Source organism: Lampetra planeri, chromosome 2 (genome assembly GCF_965212315.1).
Source record: "Lampetra planeri chromosome 2, kcLamPlan1.2.h2, whole genome shotgun sequence".
NCBI classification, from domain to species: domain Eukaryota; kingdom Metazoa; phylum Chordata; class Hyperoartia; order Petromyzontiformes; family Petromyzontidae; genus Lampetra; species Lampetra planeri.
The window spans coordinates 22524806-22548690 of record NC_136108.1 but is presented as its reverse complement, the minus strand read 5'-3'; the positions used below and the strand labels follow the sequence as shown (position 1 = coordinate 22548690).

Sequence of the window (23885 nt, the reverse complement as noted above, 5' to 3'; positions counted from 1 at the left end):
GGAGGTGGGTGATGGTGGATTTAGACAGAGGTGATTGTGCGATGCTCCAGCCTGTAGGCTGTGTGGTTGAAGTAAAGCAAGTAGGTCCCACACCTGTACGCATTGATTTTGAGAACGAGGCCCTTATTTGCATATATATTTTTTGAGAATCCTGTTTTTTCTCCACATCTAAGACATTCTGGAAGGAATTTGTCAAGAAATATCAGAATACATATATCTAATTGCTGCTATATTTGGTTGTGAGGATTTTTTTTTATAATTGCCATTTTTCGTGGCCTAACCGAGAAAATAATGAATTAATCATCCTATTATAGGATATTATGGAAATAGTTTTTTTAGATTCCTTGTGTGATTATTATTATTGTGAGCGCATTGTTAAGGTGGCTGTTGGTGGCTTTCCTGTCTAGAGGTTTGCCCAATTTTTCCGTCATCCTTGAATCGACGGAAAAGAGAACCGTCCTTGGATAACTTGATGTCCCTGGATGAGGAACCGCCCATTGTGATAGGATTCGTGCCAGAGGAGACAAGGAGAGTTGTACAACAGTGTTGTGCTATTCATGGGCTGGTCCCAAAGGAGTTCGAAAGGCTGGCTGCCAGTGATTGCTTTGTGTAGAGCCACTATTGAAATTATGAAACTATGTTTTTAATTTTACCAGGTAAGGCCCACTGAGCTATATAGCGCTTTTTCAGAAGCGACCTGGCCACCAAAACAAAGTGGCTTATCATCATCTGGGCATTTATAGCAGCCAAAAACTTTAAATGTATGTTTCTAAATATGGAGGGAAAAACCAGAAGACCCAGAGAAAAATACACGCGACCACAGGGAGAGAGACACGCAAACTCCAAATATACAGACATCAGGGTCGGCATCGAACCCACGACCTCCTGTATATCAAGCGAGGTAGTAAACTCGCCACCGTGGCTTCCAAAGAGTGGAACGGTTTGGATGTTTTATTGACCAGTCTTGCATTCTCTGCAAATGACCATGGGCAAGGCAAGTCAAGTTTATTTTGTTTAACCGGGTGAGAGATAAAGAGACCACGGCAGTCTCGTTCAAACGAGTGACGTGGGTCACCACATTTATCTTATTTTATATTTATAGAGCATCTTAGCTCAAGGTGCTTTACAGAGCTTAAAAGCAGTAACAAACATGTAGACCGCAGGGGTGTGCAAGGAGAAGAGGTGACGCTTTCAGACAGGAGCGGAAGGGGCTTAAGGAGGGGGACTGCTTACATTTACAGGGGAAGTTTATAAAAGCAAATCACTACAGCAATGACAGATTATATAGAGGAAAAAGAACATATGAGAAATAAAAAATAATACGTTAACATAAATCAAAGTTTAATAATAAATAGAATGTAACTTAATGGTGTGGATCTAACGTGCATATTATCATCCGCCTATAGTTATCACTCGTTTAACGGGGTAGATGCGTTCCTGAAAGTGCTGCATTTTTACGAAAAACCCGTTAAGCCAAACCAATTTCCCCATAAATGAAGGACCGATAAAGTTTGGCGAGATAAAGTTTGGCGTTACTGTATCATTCCACGAACTATATCACTATGCCGCTCAGAGGCGCAGCTCAACAAAGTAGTTCATCATCAATCGCTCAGAAACCGCGTTATAACGATGCGCATTTCGCGTTATAACTGGGCACATTCCATGCTATAACGAATGGAAGAACCACGTTATAGCAAGAACCTGGCGTATATCTAATTGTGTGACAGCCGGCTCGGCAGGATCGTGATGCGGAAATGTAACCGAAATCAATAGGCTTTTTTTTTCCGCACAGACGATGTTCAATGCGATGAACAACAACACGCCGTGCGTGGTGGTGGAGGGCTCGGGGAGGGTGGCCGATGTCATCGCCAGCGTGGCCGCGCTGCCTCCCACCGGCATCACCCTCGCCGTCATCCGTGAGCAGCTGCACAACTTCCTGGGCAAGGAGGCAGAGTCCTTCTCGGAAGCTCGCATCGCAGAGTTGACCTCGAAGGTGGCCCCACTCTCCTTCCCACCCACCCACCCAACTGCTGCCTGACTATCGATGCACCGGTAGTCGTTACGTGCCAAGTCTGCATGCTGCAGGACGTTTTGTGTGCTGTGTGGCGCAAAGGAAGGTGCTTTTGTAACGCAGTCTCCGTTAGATTATGCTAATTAGGTTTGAATCATAGGCGGCACATTCTTTCTGTTGACATTCCAGGTAATTGCATTTGCCGGGAAGATGCGTGAAGACTCGGTGTGTGTGTGCGCACCGTGTGTTTAGATTCAAGACATTGTGAACATGAGTCATCTGCTCACTGTGTTTGATGACAAGGAGGGTGGACCGGGCATCGATGTGGCAATCCTCAAGGCTCTGCTCAAGGGTGAGTGCGATGCCCCACCCACAATGCACAAGCCTCATCCTTTCCTACCCCTCAACCACACCCCCCCATATCGTCTTCTTCCATACGGATGATGTAGATGCAAAGCAACAACTACAATTTCACATTCAAGCCAGACAACCACATCAGGAGTAGAGGAGTGTATCACTGCGATGTCTCCTTCGTATTTGTGGATCCTACATTGCGTCGTTATATGTTGTACGGAAGATGGCAGGCTTCACACTGTGAGAAATCATGATGAATGCCATCAACGCGGTGACCGAACATCGATCGTCGATCTCTCCCGGTCTCCGGAGCAACAACAACACAAGCCTCCATAACTACCTCATCGCAACCACCGCCTTCTTGCTTCTTTACCCAGCAGCAGCCTCCAGACTTTTTTTGTCAGGATGGTCCTGCCAAGGTTTTCACCATAAAGGGCGATGCGACGGATATGTGGGGTTAAGGTGACACGCTGCTGATGCCGTGCCACTCATCAGCTGTGCTTTGAAGAAGGGCCGCTGTCCGAAACGTTACCAATTGTGTACAAGCAGATCTCGCTTAGCGCTCGCAATGCATTCCTGGAGAAGTGAGCGCAAATCGAATCAGCGTTGAAAGCGGTTTTTACACCATTGTATACATGGAGATGAATTACAGTGTTATTTATTTGTGTTAGCAATGAGGGCTTCATTGGGGTATTGGCAATAACACTGATAATGATACAGGTGGTAATTTTTTTATTATAAATAAAATAATCAGTAAGTATTATGCACTGCACTCATGAGTGCATTCTACTGTACTCCTACAAGGTAGCGTCTTAGTGATGCCCTCAGTCTAAATGTCTGTAGAGAGGTTTATTTTAGGTGGAGCCTTGAGACTATCCTGGTCTCGTGAGTTCTCACCTGGCTATTAACATTGGAAAAAATATATAGATTTCAAAAAATGTAAGCAAGACTACGAATCGTGATAATCGAATTGTGGGAGGTGGCATCTGGTTGGCGGAGAGCGTTCGTCGCTCTCATTGGCTGAGCGAATGATGGGGGCGGGTGCGTTTCCTCGGCCAGTGCTGCTGCATGATTTCACTCACTTTATTAATGTTTTCATTTGATTAATTTTTTGGGACAAATTATATCGAGGCCAAACAGCTCTATAATGAATCGGCTTTCAACGGGATCACGCTAAGCGAGGTCTAACTGTATATATATGTATTTTCCCATTTTTCAAGCCACGGTGTTGTTGACGAATGTGTTGTTGAGCTTTACTGACTGGTATGTACGCTTGCGCCATGGTCGTGGTTTGCATCTCAGCCAGCAGAGGTGAAGCCAACAAAGCCCAGGAGAGCTGTGACCACCAACTGCGACTGGCTTTGGCCTGGAACCGTGTGGACATTGCAACCAGCGAGATTTTTACCGACGACCGCAAATGGCAGGTACGCGAAATATGACTGCCTCGGGACATCGACTTGCACCGGGATACTTCACAACGACCGAGCACACTACCACGGGGCCACGACGGTCATGCTGCATCAGTTGGCGGATCCAAATACTGGCGGAAAAACATCGCTAACTCCCTCACACTGCAATCTGGCTACGTGCAGGACATTGTGTGGTGGAGTGATTTTCGCACACTACCCCGATGACCCCTGGTGGCCCGAGTTTGACTCCTCGCCTAGGATAATGTCAGCGGCGAGTGGAATTTTGGTGGCAGGGTGGTGGCGAGGTGGTGACACTCGCGCCTCGCGACGAAAAGGCCCTGGGTACCATTCCCAACTCTGGTGCTGTTCTGTGTGCAGTTTGTATGTTATCACCTTATTCTGGATGGGTTTTCTCCAGTTTCCTCCCATAGCTTAAATATCACACAATGTCACTGGTATCAGCTATTACCTGCAAATTACTCAAGTGGGACTACGCATAGCAATGCTGTGAAAAACTTGACAGGGCCCTTATGGAAAAAAGAGTGTTGAGACTCAAGTGAGACTTTGTGTGCGTAAACAAGTGCAATACTACTAATAATAAAACATAACCTGGGCCAGTGCTGGGACCCCACACTTCAACCCACACAGGCGAGCGTGCTGATCTCTGATTAGCATGGTTTTTCTACGCACGGTGCGAAAGAAGTTCAACATACGTACGTACATACAAAGTATGGTCAAACAAGCCACGCAATCGAAGAGGCTGCGAAGTTCCCAGTTGTGTTTCGTGTCACGCCACGTCTCCCCGTGCCAGACGGGCGACCTGGAGCAGGTCATGGATGCTGCCCTGCTGGAGAACCGGCCCGAGTTTGTGTCCCTCTTTGTGGAGCATGGCCTGATCCTGAGGGAATACCTCACCTGGGCCCGCCTCGAGTCCCTCTACAACGGGGCACCCGCCTCCTCCCTGCTGCACATTCTGCTGAGGCGCATTTCTGAGGGCGAGAAATCCCCCGCGGATCCACACAGGAGATGGATCTCCACGCTGCCCATGGCGCCAAAGCGAACGAACCACTTCAGTTTGTACCACATCTCCTTGCTGATCCGCGAGCTGCTCGGCGACAGCACCTCCATGTTGTACGGGAACAAGATGTCCAGATTCTCCAAACTGTCGCCCAACAGCAAGAACACCGGCTCCACCAAGGTCAGAATCATAATCAGAACTTTGTATTTCGACTGGAGGAATCCGATGAGCTGTCAAGCGCTTTGTCACAGATCTATATTAAAAGGTGTCCATATGTGGCTTGTGATGTGTGTGTTGTAAACTGGTGTCGGCCAAAACATCCAACTGGATGAACATTTTCCTGCAAATTACTCCAATGGGAATTCGTCAATTACATACAGCAACATCGTCCCCATCTGCGAAAAACTTGGCAGGACCCTCCTGAAAAAAGTCTTGAGACTCAGTGAGGCGTGCCTGAGTAAACGAGCGCAGTAATAATTAATCATACTCGAATGTAGCACAGATGATTAACCCCACAGGGTATGGGGTAAGAACAGCGTCTGATGTGAATGCGTGTGTTTGGCAGGGTGGGACGTCATCGGAGTTCAAAGGACAAACATACAATGAAGGGCAGCTGTACTGCCCTGACCCTGAGCGTGACCTCTTCATCTGGGCAGTGCTGCTGAATCGCAGGGAGCTCGCCAACTTCTTTTGGAGTCAGGTGAGAGCCAAATGTGTATCGTCCGTGTATCGGTTAGGAGCCGTCCATAAATGACGTCACGCACCTAGGGGGGGAGGGGGATCAAACATTTGTAACGATGTGTGACGACGGGGGGAGGTGGGGGTTTGAGAAATGTGACGTCACATCAAAATGCGCAACTTTAAATAAATATAAACAACACGTTCTACTTAATTAAATATAATTGTTATAACAACACTCATTTTGATTAAGTTTCATTATTAACTATTTGATTATTTAAATTTACTAAGGTCACCTTTTATTTATTCCATGAAGGAGCATTTTGCTTCTCCATGGCAGAATGGAGAAGCATACATTTTCTAAAAATTTTTGAATTATTGTTATTAAACATTTTAATTTTAATTATTCTACCAGGTCTTTTCATTCTGTGGAATGAATATGTGATTGTTATAATTGTACTCTCCATTTTGCTTCGTTCTACTACAAAGTTTCAAGTATTTTTTATAGTTATAATTACTTTTAATCTTTTATAATTCTCAGAGAATTTCAATATCATATTCTGAACATCTGTAGTTTTAGTTAGACGATTAATATTTTCAAGTTCATTTTATGCTAAATTTCGGCTTTCAAACGCCTTCTTTTTAATACATGTTTTCTCCTACAACATCAGAGTGCAGCGCCACGTAAAATACGCACTACAATGACAATAGTTTAAAGTGATTTGAAGCATGTTTTATTTTCAAAATGGAAATATGGCGTCATATTTGAGGGGGGTCTGACTTTTTGTGATGCCGTGTGACAAAGGGGGGAGGGGGGGGGGTCAACAATTGCGTGACGCCATTTATGGAGGGCCCTTTAGCCAACAACAATTTCACAGATAATGGCATGCATTGAATCAAAATCAGAATATTTATTTATATTGGAGGAATCCAATGCGCTATTAATCTAATTTTCACAGATGTCCAGTCGGGGCAGGTAAGAACCTTACAACAACAAACAATACAAAACACGATAGGAGTGCAAAGTACAAGAAAGGTAAACAAATCACCCAAACACATACAAATACAACTAAACCATCCCCATCCTACCAGACAAAGCGCACTGAGGTATTAACTTATTGTTCAAAAGCGACCTGGCCACAAATGATAGCTCAACAAAGTGGCTTGCCTTTTGGATATTTATAGCAGCAAAATCATCTAAATAGTCTAAATGCATGTTTCTAAATGTGGAGGGAAAAACCAGAGTACCTGGAGAAAAAAATCCACGTGACCATGGAGAGAACATGCAAACTCTAAATATACAGATGTCAGGGTCAGCATCGAACCCCCAATGTCCTGCAAACCAGACGAGAAAGATAAAATATCACCACCGTGGCACCCCTAAAATAAAAGTGTGCCTTCTTGAACAGAAATTATGTAAGCTCAATTGCAACATTTCCATCACAGATAAATGATATGTCATTCCTTGGCATTGTGTGTGAGAAAGTTTTGATCAATTAACATCATAAAAAATGTACAATGCACGCGATGAGCAATTATGAAGTGGGGAACAGCAGGAATACGATAATTACCATAACAACACGTCATTGTAAAAATAATAATATACTTAATTATCCAAGAGAGCATTGTTTTTTTTTTTAAAGATGTTTTCAGCCAATTATTGATCAGTTGTGTTTATTATACAAGTGGGAGGAAATTGGAGCACCCGGAGAAAACCCACGGTCACAAGGGATACAACGATCGATCCCCGTACAAATGGTGATTAGTCTACTTTCTGTATTATCTTCTGGCAAGTCAGGGCATGACATTTCGATCAGCACGGGAAGGGAGTTTAACAACAATTGTGTGGTGATCCACCAACCCTTGCCACTGCCTCCACAGTGCTGGATTACAAGCGTGCATAGCCAGCACTGCCATCTGGCTTTTGTGTCTGTGCAGCACAGTTACTTGCAACACAGTGAGTGGAGCTGGTGTGAAAAACCTGAAGGTGGTGATTCTATAGGCATTAGAGAATATGCTCCACAAAAAAAAATGGTTTAACAACACACACAGGTCTGCAGCATGGTGTGTCCATAAGCCATCAGCCTTGTCTACACCAACAGATGGATAGAACTGTCTGTTTCGATTTTGTCATTTAGACCACCATCTCAGAAAGCTGCGGAAGTGTGGGCATCCCAGTGAGCAGCGGTGAAACAAAGACGCAACTGTAGCCCGGTTTCATCCTTATTTTAACTCATCAGTACTGTACAGACATGCATTTTCGCTGCTGCCATATATGGATAAGGCTGAGAACTTTGAACAGGCAGCGCTGCACACATCTCTGTGTTGTTAAATCTGTTTGTAGCTGCATTATGTTTTTCTACCGTAATGGATTGGCTCATCATTTACATATAAAAAAAATATTACAAATAAAGTTACCTTTTGCACATGAGTGATAGACCAATGCGTGATTACTGAAGCCTTTATTGTACCTAAAGTAAATCAATTAATCACTCGCATGACATTTAGAAGCAGAGAAATGTTGACGGCGGGTAAAATGACAAAATGGCCGCACATGCAGTTATTTTGAGTTGGTGGTCGAGATTATGGTGCCCTGACAAGCAGCGGTGTTATTCCCGGCAGGGCAAGGACTGCATGGCTGCGGCATTGATGGCGAGCAAGCTGCTGAAGGCCATGGTGCAGGAGGAGGACGACTCGGACCGGACAAGCGACATGCTGGCTCAGGCTGACAACTACGAGCAGCTCGCCATTGGTGCGCCGGATCTCACACAAGCATGCACAGCGCCCCACCCTGCCTTTATCTAGACCACCAGGCTCAAAAGAACTGCACTTGTGGCCGTTTTATCATTGAGACCACCAACTCAAAGTGTTGAGAAAACGTGGCCGCCCCGTTAGATATATCGTATGCATGTATTTTGAACTTCTTTCACACAGTACGTAGCCAACCGTGCTCATGGGAGGTACGGGGAAGGAAACACAAAATCAGTTTTGGGTGAAAAATAGTTTCATAGCTCATCCGATTTCTCCATGATAAATAAAAGATAAATAAAGATGATAAGATCTGACTTTTTTATTCTCTGGTGGTGCTTTTTGTAAAGCACACGGGCAACTGGGTTGTCTTGCACAGCACAGGGAACATGTGCGTGGTACAATACCGCACGTCTCTCTCTTAATCAAGTGCACGAATCTTGCGCTATAGCCACAGCCATTGCATCCGTGTCCCAGTGCACTCCCGCTGGCTAAGATCATCCCACGATCAGACGCTGCTTTGAAAATTAAACCAAACGGCGTTGACTCGCGTGCCATGTGCTCGACACGCATGTGTGGCGTTTGTGATGGCGGCTGCGGCGGCCGAGCAGGATTGTTGGACGAGTGCTACAAGGACGATGAGCTGCGGGCACAGAAGCTGTTGATTCGCCAGCTCCACTCGTGGGGCGGCGCGACGTGCCTCAGCATGGCCTACCACGCCAACAACAAGAGCTTCTTCTCCCACAGTGGAGTGCAGGTACCCAGCGCCACGCACTGAGCAATTGTCACGGGACAAGGGAGTCGGCCGCCGTGCACTCCAATAATTTCCTTCTCTGGAGGGCTCCGATAGCTATGACCGGCCGCATCCAAAATCAATTATGCAACATGCGTTTTCAGGCATGGCTCCAGCTCCTCTCGATTTGGGGGGCGGGGGGGGGAGTCAAGCTGCTGTGTGGTGAGCCACCATAACAACAGTGGCCTACTGCTAAGGAGAGTGAACTTAGCGGGGCCATTTAAAACTTTTTTATTTTACCAGGTAAGGCCCACTGAGCTATACAGCTCTTTTTCAGAAGCAACCTGTCCACAAATGATAGCTCAACGAAGTGGTTTATCATGTGGAAACTTATAGCAGCCAAATACTCTTAACAAACATTTATGAATGTGGAGAGAAAAATCGGAGGACCTAGAGAAAAATCCACATGACCACGGAGAGAACATGCAAATTCAAAATATACAGGTGTCAGGGTCGGGATCAAACCCACGTGCTCCTGTATACCAGGCGAGGTAGTTAACGCCTCACCACTGTCGCGCCCATTCACATTCATTTTAAATAATCAACGGTTGATTAAAATCGAAAACATGCACCATATGCACGCATTTAAAATTCATGCTTTGTATTATCAGATTTACATTTTTCAAAAGCACTCCAACGTGCTCTGGCTCACCTCCGATCGCGATACCACTGCGATGGAATGGGGGCCACAGACTCTCCGATCACCCTCCACGTCTAAAACACGCATTTACTTTGTGGCAAACACGCGTGCGTGTGGACGTGCGTGGACGTGTGCATGAGTGTGGTGGGAGTGCACTGACTGTATCTCTTTCTCAGGCCCTGCTTACCCAGATCTGGTGGGGTGGCATGTCTGTGGACCTGAAGACCTGGAGAGTCATTCTGTGCATTATCTTCCCATTGCTCATCTACACTCGTATCATCACATTCAGGTGGGTACTTTAGCCAGTGCAACAACAACCACCATTCGCCACTAAATGGCGGTGACGTCCCCACGAGCCTCCTCCACAGAGGCCGATCTTGACACCGCTGGTACCAGTCATCGGCAAGTCAACTCAGCTCCACATCCTCCTCCATCACTCCATCTCTTCTCTAGCCTGTGCTGTGCCCGTTTAGCCCCCTCTATCCGGCCGAACAAAAGCTGTTTAGGAATGCGGTGGCTGGGCATGCGGGCTACATGACCCAGTCAATGCAGCCTTGCCTGCCGGAGGAGCTCAATGATGGAACTTTTCAAGGATTTGTGAGCTCCTCACACAATCCAGTCTGGTTAAACCCAGGATGGATCGTAGGCAGGCCAGCCTAAATGTTTCTAACCAGCGAAGATATTCCAATAGCGGGGTCCACGTTTTGCAAGCATAGAGAAGGGAGGGAATGACTGTGGCCAAGAAGACCTGAAGTTTCGTGTGGAGCGACAGACTAGGTAGCTTTCACACAGCGTTACGCAACCGATGAAAACATAATGTCGCTCGACTGATTCGGAGTGAGACCTCTGCTGTTAAACCGGAGCCGGTCATGAGCACACTGCCCAGGTATGGAAAACTCTCCACTCTCTCTACAACTGCCCTATCACCAATTGGGAGTTGTGGGAGTGGAGTGTCCCATGGTACAAAATACCCAGGCAGGTACTTTAGCCAGTGCAACAACAACCGCCAGTGCCCACACATGTACACCTACAGTGGCAGCAGGGTGGTGCAGTGGTAACACGTGTTTCACAGTAAGAAATGCCTGTGTTGGATTTACAACTGGCGTCTTCTGTGTTCTCCCCCTGTTCTGCATGGGTTTCTTCAGGGTTCTCCAGTTTTCTCCCAGAACTGAAAAAAACGCTCAATACAGGCGGTCTCAGGTTTACAACTATCCACATTTACGACGTTTATTTAATGTCACCATGGATCAATCTACGACGCAGAAACTTGATTCAAGCTGCATCTTCCAACACGACTCCAAACACATTCGAACAGAGTCAGTCTGGTTTCTGACGTTGGAGTGGAGCTTTTTTTTTATTCTGAAGTGTTTTCGTGGATTTGTATCTACTAAACCCTTGAATATATATGTAGTGAGTCCAACTGAGTCGCAGACGTTGTTCCTTCTAGAGGCAACGCATTTATTGTAACACCGTAACACAAAGGGGTAACTGCCCCTTTACCAGATACAGCTTAGGGTGGGGACCATCCAGCTAACTACACTATATAGAGGAGTTACTGCTACGAAGGGTCGGGCCCTCACTCGGGTCTCCGACCATGTGGTTGCCTCGTAGGATGAAGAGCTTCAGCTTGAGACGTAGAGCTTTCCGCTTCTAGATGTTGAGCTTCCAGCTTGTAGAATGCAGCGACCCGGTCTCTCTCAGGGACCCGCCTTATATCCCCCTACGGCCGGGGCCGCTCCGCCCTCGGTTCCGCCCGCCTTCCGGAGCCTTCTCGTTCCCTCTCGATCCTTCTCAAGAGCTCTCCCTGGACACGTGATCACCCACTAGCCCCCCCACCTGGGGCCCCTTGTGTGAACACTCCGGATCACGTGTCTACGGGGTCAACCAGAGTGCCATGGCCCGGGGCAACCCTACCCCTGGGCTGACACTCACGCACTCCCCCTCGTGGGAGCCCCCACCACATGCTGTGTATGGTGCCCGCACTATACGAGTGCTCACCAAGCCCTGCTAGGGCTGGTATTACACACAGCCACCCACACGGTGCTGTCCATGATGTAGGAACATCGAACAGCACGGCCCTACCGGGCCGGCACCATACAGTGACATCCCTGATGTCACTGCATATATGTTAAAATAGGGTCCAATTTACGACATTCCAATTTACAACGGGTTTCCAGGAACGTATTGTAACGTCGTAAAAGTGGGGACTGCCTGTACAACATAACTGGTATTGATTTTAAGCTTTCATGACTGCAGGAATCCATACTCTTTGGTTCTTTCGGACTTTATCATGTAGGTAACCTATGTGACTTTATTACGTAGGTAAAGTCACGTAGGTGACTTTACCTACGTGACTTTACCGAAAGAACCAAAGAGTATAACTGGTATTGGCCAAACATCCCAATTCTGACATATTTTTGAAACTTTTGTACAGGCATTTTTTGGTTCTCTAAATATATAGAATTTTACTTAATTTGTGAAAAATTCTGGTTCTGTGAAACAAGGAAACGACTTGGTTACCATGCAATATCTCCATGGCAACGCACATGCGAGGATGCAGTACCCAAATGATCGATTGAAGGATCCTCAGAAGTAGTTCTACGACATCACCTTCTGCAGACCTCTCTCAGTTACAGTTAAGATGTGATGCACTGCTCTCCCAGAGCTAGGAACGCACGCACATTGCCTCGTGCCGATAGCACAATTGGAAAACTATTTGATAAACAAGAGGGTTTGGGATAAATAACAACAATAAATTAATACAGCAGCAGTATTACAGTACTTTATACTGTCTAGTGTAGACTGTATACCTGTCTTAGGCAATGCGGTTATTGATATCATCAGTTCTTCCCTGGACCTCCATGCCAGGCCACTGCCAGTCAACACGGTCATCCCCTCCCTCACGTGGAATTCACTGATGATGTAATTCTGCTGACTGCTGTCGTTGCTTACATTGAAATACATCGCTCATATATTGCGGTTTTTCTACAGAGATCCTGGCCCCTGCCATAGCAAAATTGATTGAGGGCTGCCAGTGGAGGCTCGCCATGTCACGCTTGTCCAAATATGCTGCAACACTTGGACATTTGAACTTAAGATTTAATTCATACAGAAATTAAACTTTAATTAAGCAAATCTCAACTAATGTCATGTACAGTACTGTGTAATGGACCAAAGGTTTTCTCTTGAGGGAAAACTCTTAAAGTTCATTAAAGTCTGCCATGTGAACATGTTCAGTGAACTACTTGTTATTTAACCATAAGAATATGCTTTCGTGAAGCATGAATGAAAAGTGATTATCAGACAGATGTCGTGAGAGAATGAGTGTGTGCACTTCCCATGGCCGTATCTCCCTTGTGCTGTGCAGTGAGGAGCAAGAGATGCAGAAAATTCGGATTTCCCAAGTGAGCTCCGCGTGGAACAGAGCACAGCCGATCTCGGACGAGGAAACGGGGAAACACAACCTGTAAGTCCATCGGAAATGATTATGCTCTGTTGTACAATAACCATTTCTAACGTAGGCTTGTAAATCGCATCGTATTTGCTCACTCCCGAAGAGAGATAACGACCTGGAGGCATGAGGAACCACGGACGAGTGGGACGGCAGCAGCCAAACTACCAACAATTACCCAAGCTCTGCAGTCCTCTGTATATGAAGATGTTTTCAGCCAATTTAATGAGCGTTTAAACACAAGAGAGGAAACCGGAGCACCCAGAGAAAATCCACGCATACGCAGAGGGCAAAACTCCATCCCCTACACAAATAGAAACCGATGGAAATTAATCCACTTGCTGCCCTGCCATCTGCTGGCAAGCCAGGGTATGGCGACCGTTATGGTCCACGGGCAGGATGTTTCACGAAATGTGTGCAATCCACCAACCCTGGCCTCCAGTGCACCTCCGATGAGCATGGTTGGATATGTACAGAGCGAAAGAAGTTCAACCTACATACATACAGTGCTGGATTACAGGCCACGTGAACAGCCGCCACCGCCCGGCACGTCATGACTCCCACACATCTGTTGTATCTATGCCCTGTTTTCCGTTATTAATATTAAGAATAATAACAAAAAATGTTTTTATTATATCTATATATATCTTTTTTTTTTGTTTATTAAATAATGAAAACAACCCACTACAAGCACACCAGGAATCTGTGAAACGGCCATTAAACTGGTAAGAAGTCGGTCACAAGAGAGGTCAGAGACATCCAGATGGACAAAGATCGATGACCTGAACTCCCAAAACATCTTGAGATGCATGGAGGGGGTGCAGAGCAGAGTAAAGGATAATAACGGTTGCCACTCGCGTTTTCTTAACGTTTTCCTAACCGAAAAGTAGAAACTTAACAAATAGAATTAACCAACAAACCATAAGTTTTTTTTAGTAATTATCTTATATTACTCGTATTCACCGCATACATATTATTTAGAATTATATGTTTCCTATCTACATGACATTCCGAAAAACTAAAGAGTACGAATTCCAGGAAGCTTAAGTGGAAACATAGTTACATTTAACCTCAGGACATTAAAATATAACTCAGAATAAAACACCAATCTCTGCAGAACTAAACTTGGCGAAGCCCCAAAATAATAATGTGACGAGGATCATTACGAATATTCATTAAACATAGACGAATGATAACCACGATACTAAGACCGAAGGAACTCATAAAATATAATTCAAGAATAAATGTAACACACAGGACCACATAAATGTATTACAAACATCTCCTCAGCCACCTTTGTCTTCCAGCGGGGTCTGGCAAGCAAGGAGGGAGCAAAAAAGTCACAAGGGGGGGGGGGTTTGTGCTGACATTGTTTGTTTTCTCTCGCAAGAGACGCGGAGAGAGGAGAGGGTGCTCACGTTTTGAGTTAAACACGGCCGTCTTTGTCTCCCCGCAGCACAAACAGATGGCCCATGAATGCTTGGAGGGTTAGGAAAGGTCGCGAGGAGGAGTCGCGGGGGTGTCTGCTTTTTCTCGCTCTGTTTGTGTTTTGTTGCCCGCTCGCAAGGAATGCGCAGAGGGGAGTCACGTTTTGAGTTAGACACAGCGAACAGGCAGTCTGGGTCGAGTCGTGCTCGGTCTCGCAACTCGGCTTGCGACGCAGCGTTGCGACAGGGCTCGCAAGAGAGCGGGGGCAGATCGTGCCTCGAGAAGTGATGGAACGAGGAGGGGTCGTTCGAGTCGCAGAAGTCTGAGTTCAACCTGGGTCGGGGCTGGGTTTCAGCCGTGCTCCGGCTGGCGGAGCGTCGTGAGGAAACGAAACACCGATGCCGATAGCAGGTGTCGCTTCTCGCAGAACGAAGTTAAGTGCGAGTGAAGCTGGCAGCTGCACGAACAAGGGAAGCACGGAGCAGAGAGAGTGACGAGCGACGACAAGCAATCAACCTGTAAAAGGGCGGAGATCGCCAAGCGTCGACCAAGCGAGCAAAGCAGAGAGCGCGAAGCAGTGGAGAAAGCCTGGTCAAACGGCTGTGAGGAAGAGGACAGCGCCATCGAATGCGCCGTGTGTCTAATACACACCCAGATCAACCAGCATCAACCAAAACCGACTCGTCATCCCGCAGTGGAGAAAGAGAGTCAAAGTCTTCCGAACGAGCGCCACCGAGCGCCACCGAGCGCCACCGAGCGCCACCGAGCGCCACGAGCGCCACCGAGCGCCACCGAGCGCCACCGAGCGCCACCGAGCGCCACGAGCGACTGAGCATCTTCAAGGACAGCATCGTGCCAACTCGTCATCTAGCAGTAGAGGGAGAGAGAGCGCAAGAGCAGCACGACTCGGACGTCAACCGGGCGTCACCGAGCATCGTGCCAACTCGTCGTCCAGCAGTGGAGAGAGAGAGAGCGCACAAGCCGAGACACGCCGAGCGAGGGAGCAGCAGGAGCAGAGCGGCGGCCACGCCCAACCCAGAGAAAACTTCTGGCCGCTGTTCGTATCCTCCCACACCACACAAGCTAACGACACAACTCCCGGCTCTAAGAATTAATTGATATTACAAGGGGACAACGCACACACAGCACGCACACGAATAAGAAAAAATTGTCATTGCATTTCAAAAAGGGTTGCCATTTCGAGGTGGTGCGTTCAATATCAACGGATCGTGCAAAGCAGTTGCTGTCGTCGAGTTATATGAATAAGAAATGTTTTAGTCATTCATTTTCGTTAACTGCATAATCACGCCAATGAAGAAGTATTTTTAGTCATTCATTTTCGTTACTGCATAATCTTGTCCATGAATTTATTGACGTATACTTGCTTTCGGATAAGAGAGTGTCATGTGCTTGTTAAGAATAAAATTGCTTAACACCAACTGTTCGAGTGCTTCTTTCCAAGTCCATGCAATACTATCTTATTCTTGATAACTGTATCCTGCGATGAGATATGAAAATGGAGACCTAAAATATCATAACACACACTAAGATAATCGGTAAACGTTTAATCGATGATAATCGTATTATCCTGATTGATATAACAATGGATAAACGAAGCTAAGCCTAATTATCATAACTGCTCACAGTAACATAATCGCAAGCATCCGCATAAATTACTACGCTTATCTCCGCGATTAGCATAATTTATGCATATAATTACACACATTATCATAATTTATGCATGTTAATACACACATTAACATAATTAATGCGATTTGCGCATTTTTCGGAAAATTATTAATTTTTATTATTTTCATCAAAATTTCATAACCCGACACATACAACATAATGGGTGGCTCGTCCGGGATCTCTCGCAGACAGTGTTTTGCATGGATGATGGAATGAATCACTACGTGTTAACCAGAATATCGGGATCGAACATTGCATGGGATTGTAAACGGGCGTAAAACAAAAACAAAAAAAACGCCCTCTAAGGTTAAAACCCAGAATAGCAGGTTGAAACAGAGACAGTGGAATTAAGATAATATCGTATCAAACCGATTGCATCCTGTGATAAATGGTGTTAGAGGTACGCACTCTGAATCAGAAAATTACAGAATAGCTCGAGTCAAACTGACCACACCCTGTGAGATAATTGTTTTATATGCACTCTGAAAGGAAAGGTCAAAGTAACTCCTGCCACTTGAGATGATAGGATTAAGAATAATTTTTGAATGAATTACGGAATACTGGGAGCTCGTATTAAAACGTACCAACCGATCTGTTACAAAGCAGTACAGTCAGAGAGACATATGGGAAGGGAGCTGTATCGATAACACGAACACACCTCGGGGGAAACTAATTGACTGGATAAAATGTAACGAAGGCGAACACGATGCAAAAGCTGCAGAGAAGGCAGGACAGGACTCATTCCTTTTCACACAGGCATACAGACAGGGATTGTGGAATGAAGAAAAATTCGGAAAGGAAACAGGAGAGAAATCGTCTCTAATAAACGAGGAAAAATGTCCTCACACCATCGTAAGGGAGGAGAAATCAGTGCTCGCGACACCAGCGAAACTCACAGACGTTGATCCACAGAATAAATATGGAAGTAACAGTAAATCACACTCTTGGGTACGTGGACAGAGTCCAGGGACTGATCGCAAAAAAATTATGGATATCGAACAAAAAATCCTTGACAAAGGGAAACCCTCACAATTCGAGAGAAGGGAGGGAGAGATACATATGCAAACAAAAATATGTGAGACTGACAACTTCACAGATAGAGGGAGGCAAAATGTTAAAGTAAAGTCGACTGGACATGCTCCACTAAGGGCAGAGGCAAAAACTGAAGGGAAATGGCAACACGAGCGACACAGCACTGGGCACGCACACAAAAAATGCACGCCGCTGAAACACGAGCGACACAGCACAGACCAAAGTGACAGATTGCCTGATGATAACTTGTTTTATGATGACGCTGACGGCGATCAACTTTCGGAATACTTATTCAACAGTAAAACCCTTAAATCGATGGACAAGGTTCTAGTCAGAATTCCCGATTTTGACCCACACAATCAGTCTATGGATATACACACACATATCGCAACAGTAGAAGAGGAGGCAATGATTAGAGGGCTGAGGAGACGGGATGAAAAAGCGAGTTTGTTGAAACGGAGCTTACATAAAGAATCTATCCCATGGGTAAATTCACTACCACACAAGGTTAGAAATGATTTTAAACAACTGAGCCTGGCAGTGATTCGGAAGTTTGGAGAATATTCGACACTCACTGAGGGGTTTTATGCTGTAAAATCGATGACCCAGGGCATGGACCAAGACCCACGTGACTACCTTTTACAATTTAAAAAAGCGTATTACGCAGGCGATGTGAATCAATACCACGAAGGAGATAAAATGTTCAAAATTATGTTTTTTGAATCCTTGAGCCCAGAGATTACCGAAAGGGTGAGAATGGTTTTGAATCCAGAAACCGCATCCTTACGCTGCATAGAGAGCAAGGCGTACATGGCATGGTTATACAGAGCTAAGAATCATAATTCGGGTCCAGAACACAGGGAGAGGGATAAGGAACCCAGCCTCTCAGAGAAAAAAAAAATTCACCAAGCAGTCCCACAATGCAGGGAGGAGCAAAGACGCACGCACACATGGCAAAATAACCCAGAGAGAGGGGGGCACGAGAATGAGAGCGGCACAAAGGCGAACATTCAGGAGAATCGCAGGGGGAGGTTCAGAGCAGAACCATATCAACACCCCATGCCACGACACACGCAAGGTCGAAATTACACACAAAGATGGCGAGATAACCATCCAGCGAGAAGGTGGTACACAGACTACGGAGGTACGGAGGCAAACATTCAGGAGAATCGCAGAATGTGGAGACCAAGGGCAGAATCATATCAACACCCCATGCCCCGACATACGCAAGGTCAAAATTTCCCACAAAAATGGCCAAGTAACGATCCAGGAAAAATTTGGCACCCAAATGGGAGTAACACTGGGCCAAAAATGTACGAGAATCGCAGGATGGGAGGTCAAACACAATCGGTCCAATTCCGACCAATTTCTCCACCGGCTATACCAGGAGGGAATAGAGGAATAACACACAATGCGGTCCAAATACGTGATGAACCACCCACAGTGATTGAGAGCGAGCAGCCCATACGCGCCACGCACGCTGAAGTTTTATTAAACCCTGGCCTCATTGGGAAATACAAGCAGGCTGCAAGTGACAGGGCGGGCAAATACCACCACAACCGGGAAACATCAAATGCATACGATGCGGTAAGAAACGCGGACAGTGCTCCCGTAAATGATGCGCAAATCGAATGCAAGGACAGGGCTAAATTGAAGTGTGATCGGACAGTAGATAACAGACAGCAGAGACAGAGAGGAAAACCAGATCGCACAGGGAAAACAGTGCCACGCGTCGCAAAAGAGAGCGATAATAGTGCAGGGAGAGGGAACACAGAGACCCACCCTGGGAAGTACAGGCGTGAGCCCCTGAATGGAAAATATCCAAATGAAACAAAAATTAATGTGGATCGGAGTGCTGAAATGGAGACGAATGTCCATGACGTATCGGGAATGGTGTTGAAATCTAACACACTCGTAAAAACAAAGAGGACAACATTACGAGGCACAGAATTAAATCGACACACTGACTCGGCAAATGTGCATGTAATCGCAGAGAGAGCGAATGCCACGAACCAAGTGTCAAAGTGGGTTGTGTGCGCGAATTCTGATTATGTGCAGCACAATTTTTCACCACACACTCCCACGACGCGAGAGAGTGAGAGAGGAAACTACAAAAACGAACCCGAAAACCGTGATCGAATTATCAAAGTGATAAGTGGTAAACCAGGCAACATGAGGAAGGTAACGCATAAATGCGTTCGAAACCGCTACCTAGCGTTTCCCAGGATTTAACAAAAACAAAAATGAATATTCGTCGGAGTTATGATATATGAGAACCTATGTAATTGGGGATATCGATGTCTAACGTGTTGTTATTTTCTTTGCTTAATTCAAATGTAACCATGTTAAGCAAAAACAAAAATGAATATTCGTCGGAGTTATGATGTATGAGAACCATGTAACTGGTGATATCGATGTTTAACGTGTTGTTATTTTCTTTGCTTAATTCAAATGTAACCATGTTAAGCAAAAACAAAAATGAATATTCGTCAGAGTTATGATGTATGAGAACCGATGTAACGCAATATCGATGTTTAACGTGTTGTTATTTTCTTTGCTTATTTCAAATGTAACCAGGTTAAGATCATAATACGTGCACGCGCGTCGTAAGAAATAACCGCCGAGAGTAAGGGGGCTGATGGATTTATAACAAAAAAAAAACAGGGCATTTACTTTGTTTAAAAATTCGCCAGTGGCCGAATCAACCACTGATCATTTTTAAAAGGGCGGATTGTTGTATCTATGCCCTGTTTTCCGTTATTAATATTAAGAATAATTTTTTTTTTTATTATATCTATATATATATTTTTTTTTTTATTAAATAATGAAAACAACCCACTACAAGCACACCAGGAATCTGTGAAACGGCCATTAAACTGGTAAGAAGTCGGTCACAAGAGAGGTCAGAGACATCCAGATGGACAAAGATCGATGACCTGAACTCCCAAAACATCTTGAGATGCACGGAGGGGATGCAGAGCAGAGTAAAGGATAATAACGGTTGCCACTCGCGTTTTCTTAACGTTTTCCTAACCGAAAAGTAGAAACTTAACAAATAGAATTAACCAACAAACCATAAGTTTTTTTTAGTAATTATCTTATATTACTCGTATTCACCGCATACATATTATTTAGAATTATATGTTTCCTATCTACATGACATTCCGAAAAACTAAAGAGTACGAATTCCAGGAAGCTTAAGTGGAAACATAGTTACATTTAACCTCAGGACATTAAAATATAACTCAGAATAAAACACCAATCTCTGGAGAACTAAACTTGGCGAAGCCCCAAAATAATAATGTGACGAGGATCATTACGAATATTCATTAAACATAGACGAATGATAACCACGATACTAAGACCGAAGGAACTCATAAAATATAATTCAAGAATAAATGTAACACACAGGACCACATAAATGTATTACAAACATCTCCTCAGCCACCTTTGTCTTCCAGCGGGGTCTGGCAAGCAAGGAGGGAGCAAAAAGGTCACAAGGGGGGGGTTTTGTGCTGACATTGTTTGTTTTCTCTCGCAAGAGACGCGGAGAGAGGAGAGGGTGCTCACGTTTTGAGTTAAACACGGCCGTCTTTGTCTCCCCGCAGCTCAAACAGATGGCCCATGAATGCTTGGAGGGTTAGGAAAGGTCGCGAGGAGGAGTCGCGGGGGTGTCTGCTTTTTCTCGCTCTGTTTGTGTTTTGTTGCCCGCTCGCAAGGAATGCGCAGAGGGGAGTCACGTTTTGAGTTAGGCACGGGCGCACACAGCGAACAGGCTGGGTCGAGTCGTGCTCGGTCTCGCAACTCGGCTTGCGACGCAGCGTTGCGACAGGGCTCGCAAGAGAGCGGGGGCAGATCGTGCCTCGAGAAGTGATGGAACGAGGAGGGGTCGTTCGAGTCGCAGAAGTCTGAGTTCAACCTGGGTCGGGGCTGGGTTTCAGCCGTGCTCCGGCTGGCGGAGCGTCGTGAGGAAACGAAACACCGATGCCGATAGCAGGTGTCGCTTCTCGCAGAACGAAGTTAAGTGCGAGTGAAGCTGGCAGCTGCACGAACAAGGGAAGCACGGAGCAGAGAGAGTGACGAGCGACGACAAGCAATCAACCTGTAAAAGGGCGGAGATCGCCAAGCGTCGACCAAGCGAGCAAAGCAGAGAGCGCGAAGCAGTGGAGAAAGCCTGGTCAAACGGCTGTGAGGAAGAGGACAGCGCCATCGAATGCGCCGTGTGTCTAATACACACCCAGATCAACCAGCATCAACCAAAACCGACTCGTCATCCCGCAGTGGAGAAAGAGAGTCAAAGTCTTCCGAACGAGCGCCACCGAGCGCCACCGAGCGCCACCGAGCGCCACCGAGCGCCACCGAGCGCCACCGAGCGCCACCGAGCGCCACCGAGCGCCACGAGCGACCGAGCATCTTCAAGGACAGCATCGTGCCAACTCGTCATCTAGCAGTAGAGGGAGAGAGAGCGCAAGAGCAGCACGACTCGGACGTCACCGGGCGTCACCGAGCGTCGTGCCAACTCGTCATCCAGCAGTGGAGAGAGAGAGAGCGCACAAGCCGAGACACGCCGAGCGAGGGAGCAGCAGGAGCAGAGCGGCGGCCACGCCCCAACCCAGAGAAAACTTCTGGCCGCTGTTCGTATCCTCCCACACCACACAAGCTAACGACACAACTCCCGGCTCTAAGAATTAATTAATATTACAAGGGGACAACGCACACACAGCACGCACACGAATAAGAAAAAATTGTCATTGCGTTTCAAAAAGGGTTGCCATTTCGAGGTGGTGCGTTCAATATCAACGGATCGTGCAAAGCAGTTGCTGTCGTCGAGTTACATGAATAAGAAATGTTTTAGTCATTCATTTTCGTTAACTGCATAATCACGCCAATGAAGAAGTATTTTTAGTCATTCATTTTCGTTACTGCATAATCTTGTCCATGAATTTATTGACGTATACTTGCTTTCGGAGAAGAGAGTGTCATGTGCTTGTTTAGAATAAAATTGCTTAACACCAACTGTTCGAGTGCTTCTTTCCAAGTCCATGCAAAACTATCTTATTCTTGATAACTGTATCCTGCGATGAGATATGAAAAGGGAGACCTAAAATATCATAACACACACTAAGATAATCGGTAAACGTTTAATCGATGATAATCGTATTATCCTGATTGATATAACAATGGATAAACGAAGCTAAGCCTAATTATCATAACTGCTCACAGTAACATAATCGCAAGCATCCGCATAAATTACTGTCTTCTGTCTCAGGTGTACAGCTTGTGGGTATTATCCCGCGATTATCATAATTTATGCATATAATTACACACATTATCATAATTTATGCATGTTAATACACACATTAACATAATTAATGCGATTTGCGCATTTTTTGGAAAATTATTAATTTTTATTATTTTCATCAAAATTTCATAACCCGACACATACAACACATCCCACCCCCACCTCACAGTGATTACAATCTTTTTATATTTTTATGAATTGGGAAGAAAAATAGATTCAAGAATCTAATGTTTTTCCTCACGGATTTACTTTCTCAATTGTGTTTAATGTCTTCTGTCTCAGGTGTACAGCTTGTGGGTATTATTACCGTAAATACTCTTTGGTTCTTTCGGTCACGTAGGTAGAATTTTTTTTATAAAAAATAATTTATCACGACGTTTCGATCGCAATACAAGTGGCCGTCTTCAGGCGGAAAAAAACAATCCAACAGTGGAACTGCTGAACCAGCGAGAGAGCTGTTAAAACAAGGTTATATATGTGGCGATGGGAAAGCAACGGGGTCTGAGCTGGAAAGGAATTCCATTCCCGGACGCAAGCACGTCAGTTTTGTTAATGGGACACTGCTGTTGTGCATATGCGGAGATGATACTCTTATGCGGCGATGGAAGCTCATTTCATGCTAATCTTTCTCCCTAATCTCTCTCTCCCTAATCTCTCTCATTAACACAACTGACGTGCTTGCGTCCGGGGATGGAATTCCTTTCCAGCTGAGACCCCGCTTGCTTTCCCATCACCACATATATAACCTTGTTGTAACAGCTATCTCGCTGGTTCAGCAGTTCCACTGCTGGATACATTTTTTCTGCCTGAGGACGACCGCTTGTGTTGCGATCGAAAGGTCGTGATATATTATTCTTTTTCTACCTACGTCACTTTACCGAAAGAACCAAAGAGTATAGATTCCTGCAGTCACGAAAGCTTCAAATCAAGATTACCGTAACTGTATATAAGCAAATTATGTGTAGATAATTTTCATAACTTGCATCCATTTACTCTCACACACAATGTTGTGCATTTCGTGGGAGCGTAGGAAAACGATAATAATGGACGACCCGGAGCATTGCTACTACATGCCAACCTTGTTGTGTCACCAAACCCTTAACAATGGCATCAGTATAGCATGTACTATTGTTAAAATAATAAGATTACGAGGTATATTTTAAGAGTTAAAATTGGTATAAAATCGCAATGCTTACTACAGTACACTATATCGCACGGTGTACGATATCAATTATAGCACCTGTAATCGGCACCTAGCCGTGGGAAACGGTCACTGTAAAGGTCACCTGTCCGTCTGTCTGTGTGTCTGTATGAGAGGAGCGGTTGTGTAGC

At 45.5% G+C, this 23885-nt stretch overlaps 1 protein-coding gene across 1 annotated transcript in view; it reads left to right on the top strand.

Moving 5' to 3' along the window:
* Nucleotides 1–23885, top strand: part of TRPM2 (transient receptor potential cation channel subfamily M member 2) — a 72328-nt gene that overhangs the window by 21586 nt on the left and 26857 nt on the right. Inside the window, exons 9-17 of the mRNA XM_078610401.1 lie at nt 1793–1993; nt 2264–2363; nt 3668–3789; nt 4586–4972; nt 5358–5492; nt 8093–8222; nt 8830–8975; nt 9828–9940; nt 13019–13117. Of these exons, the coding sequence (XP_078466527.1) occupies nt 1793–1993; nt 2264–2363; nt 3668–3789; nt 4586–4972; nt 5358–5492; nt 8093–8222; nt 8830–8975; nt 9828–9940; nt 13019–13117 (1433 nt within the window). The remainder of the gene's footprint in view (nt 1–1792; nt 1994–2263; nt 2364–3667; nt 3790–4585; nt 4973–5357; nt 5493–8092; nt 8223–8829; nt 8976–9827; nt 9941–13018; nt 13118–23885) is intronic.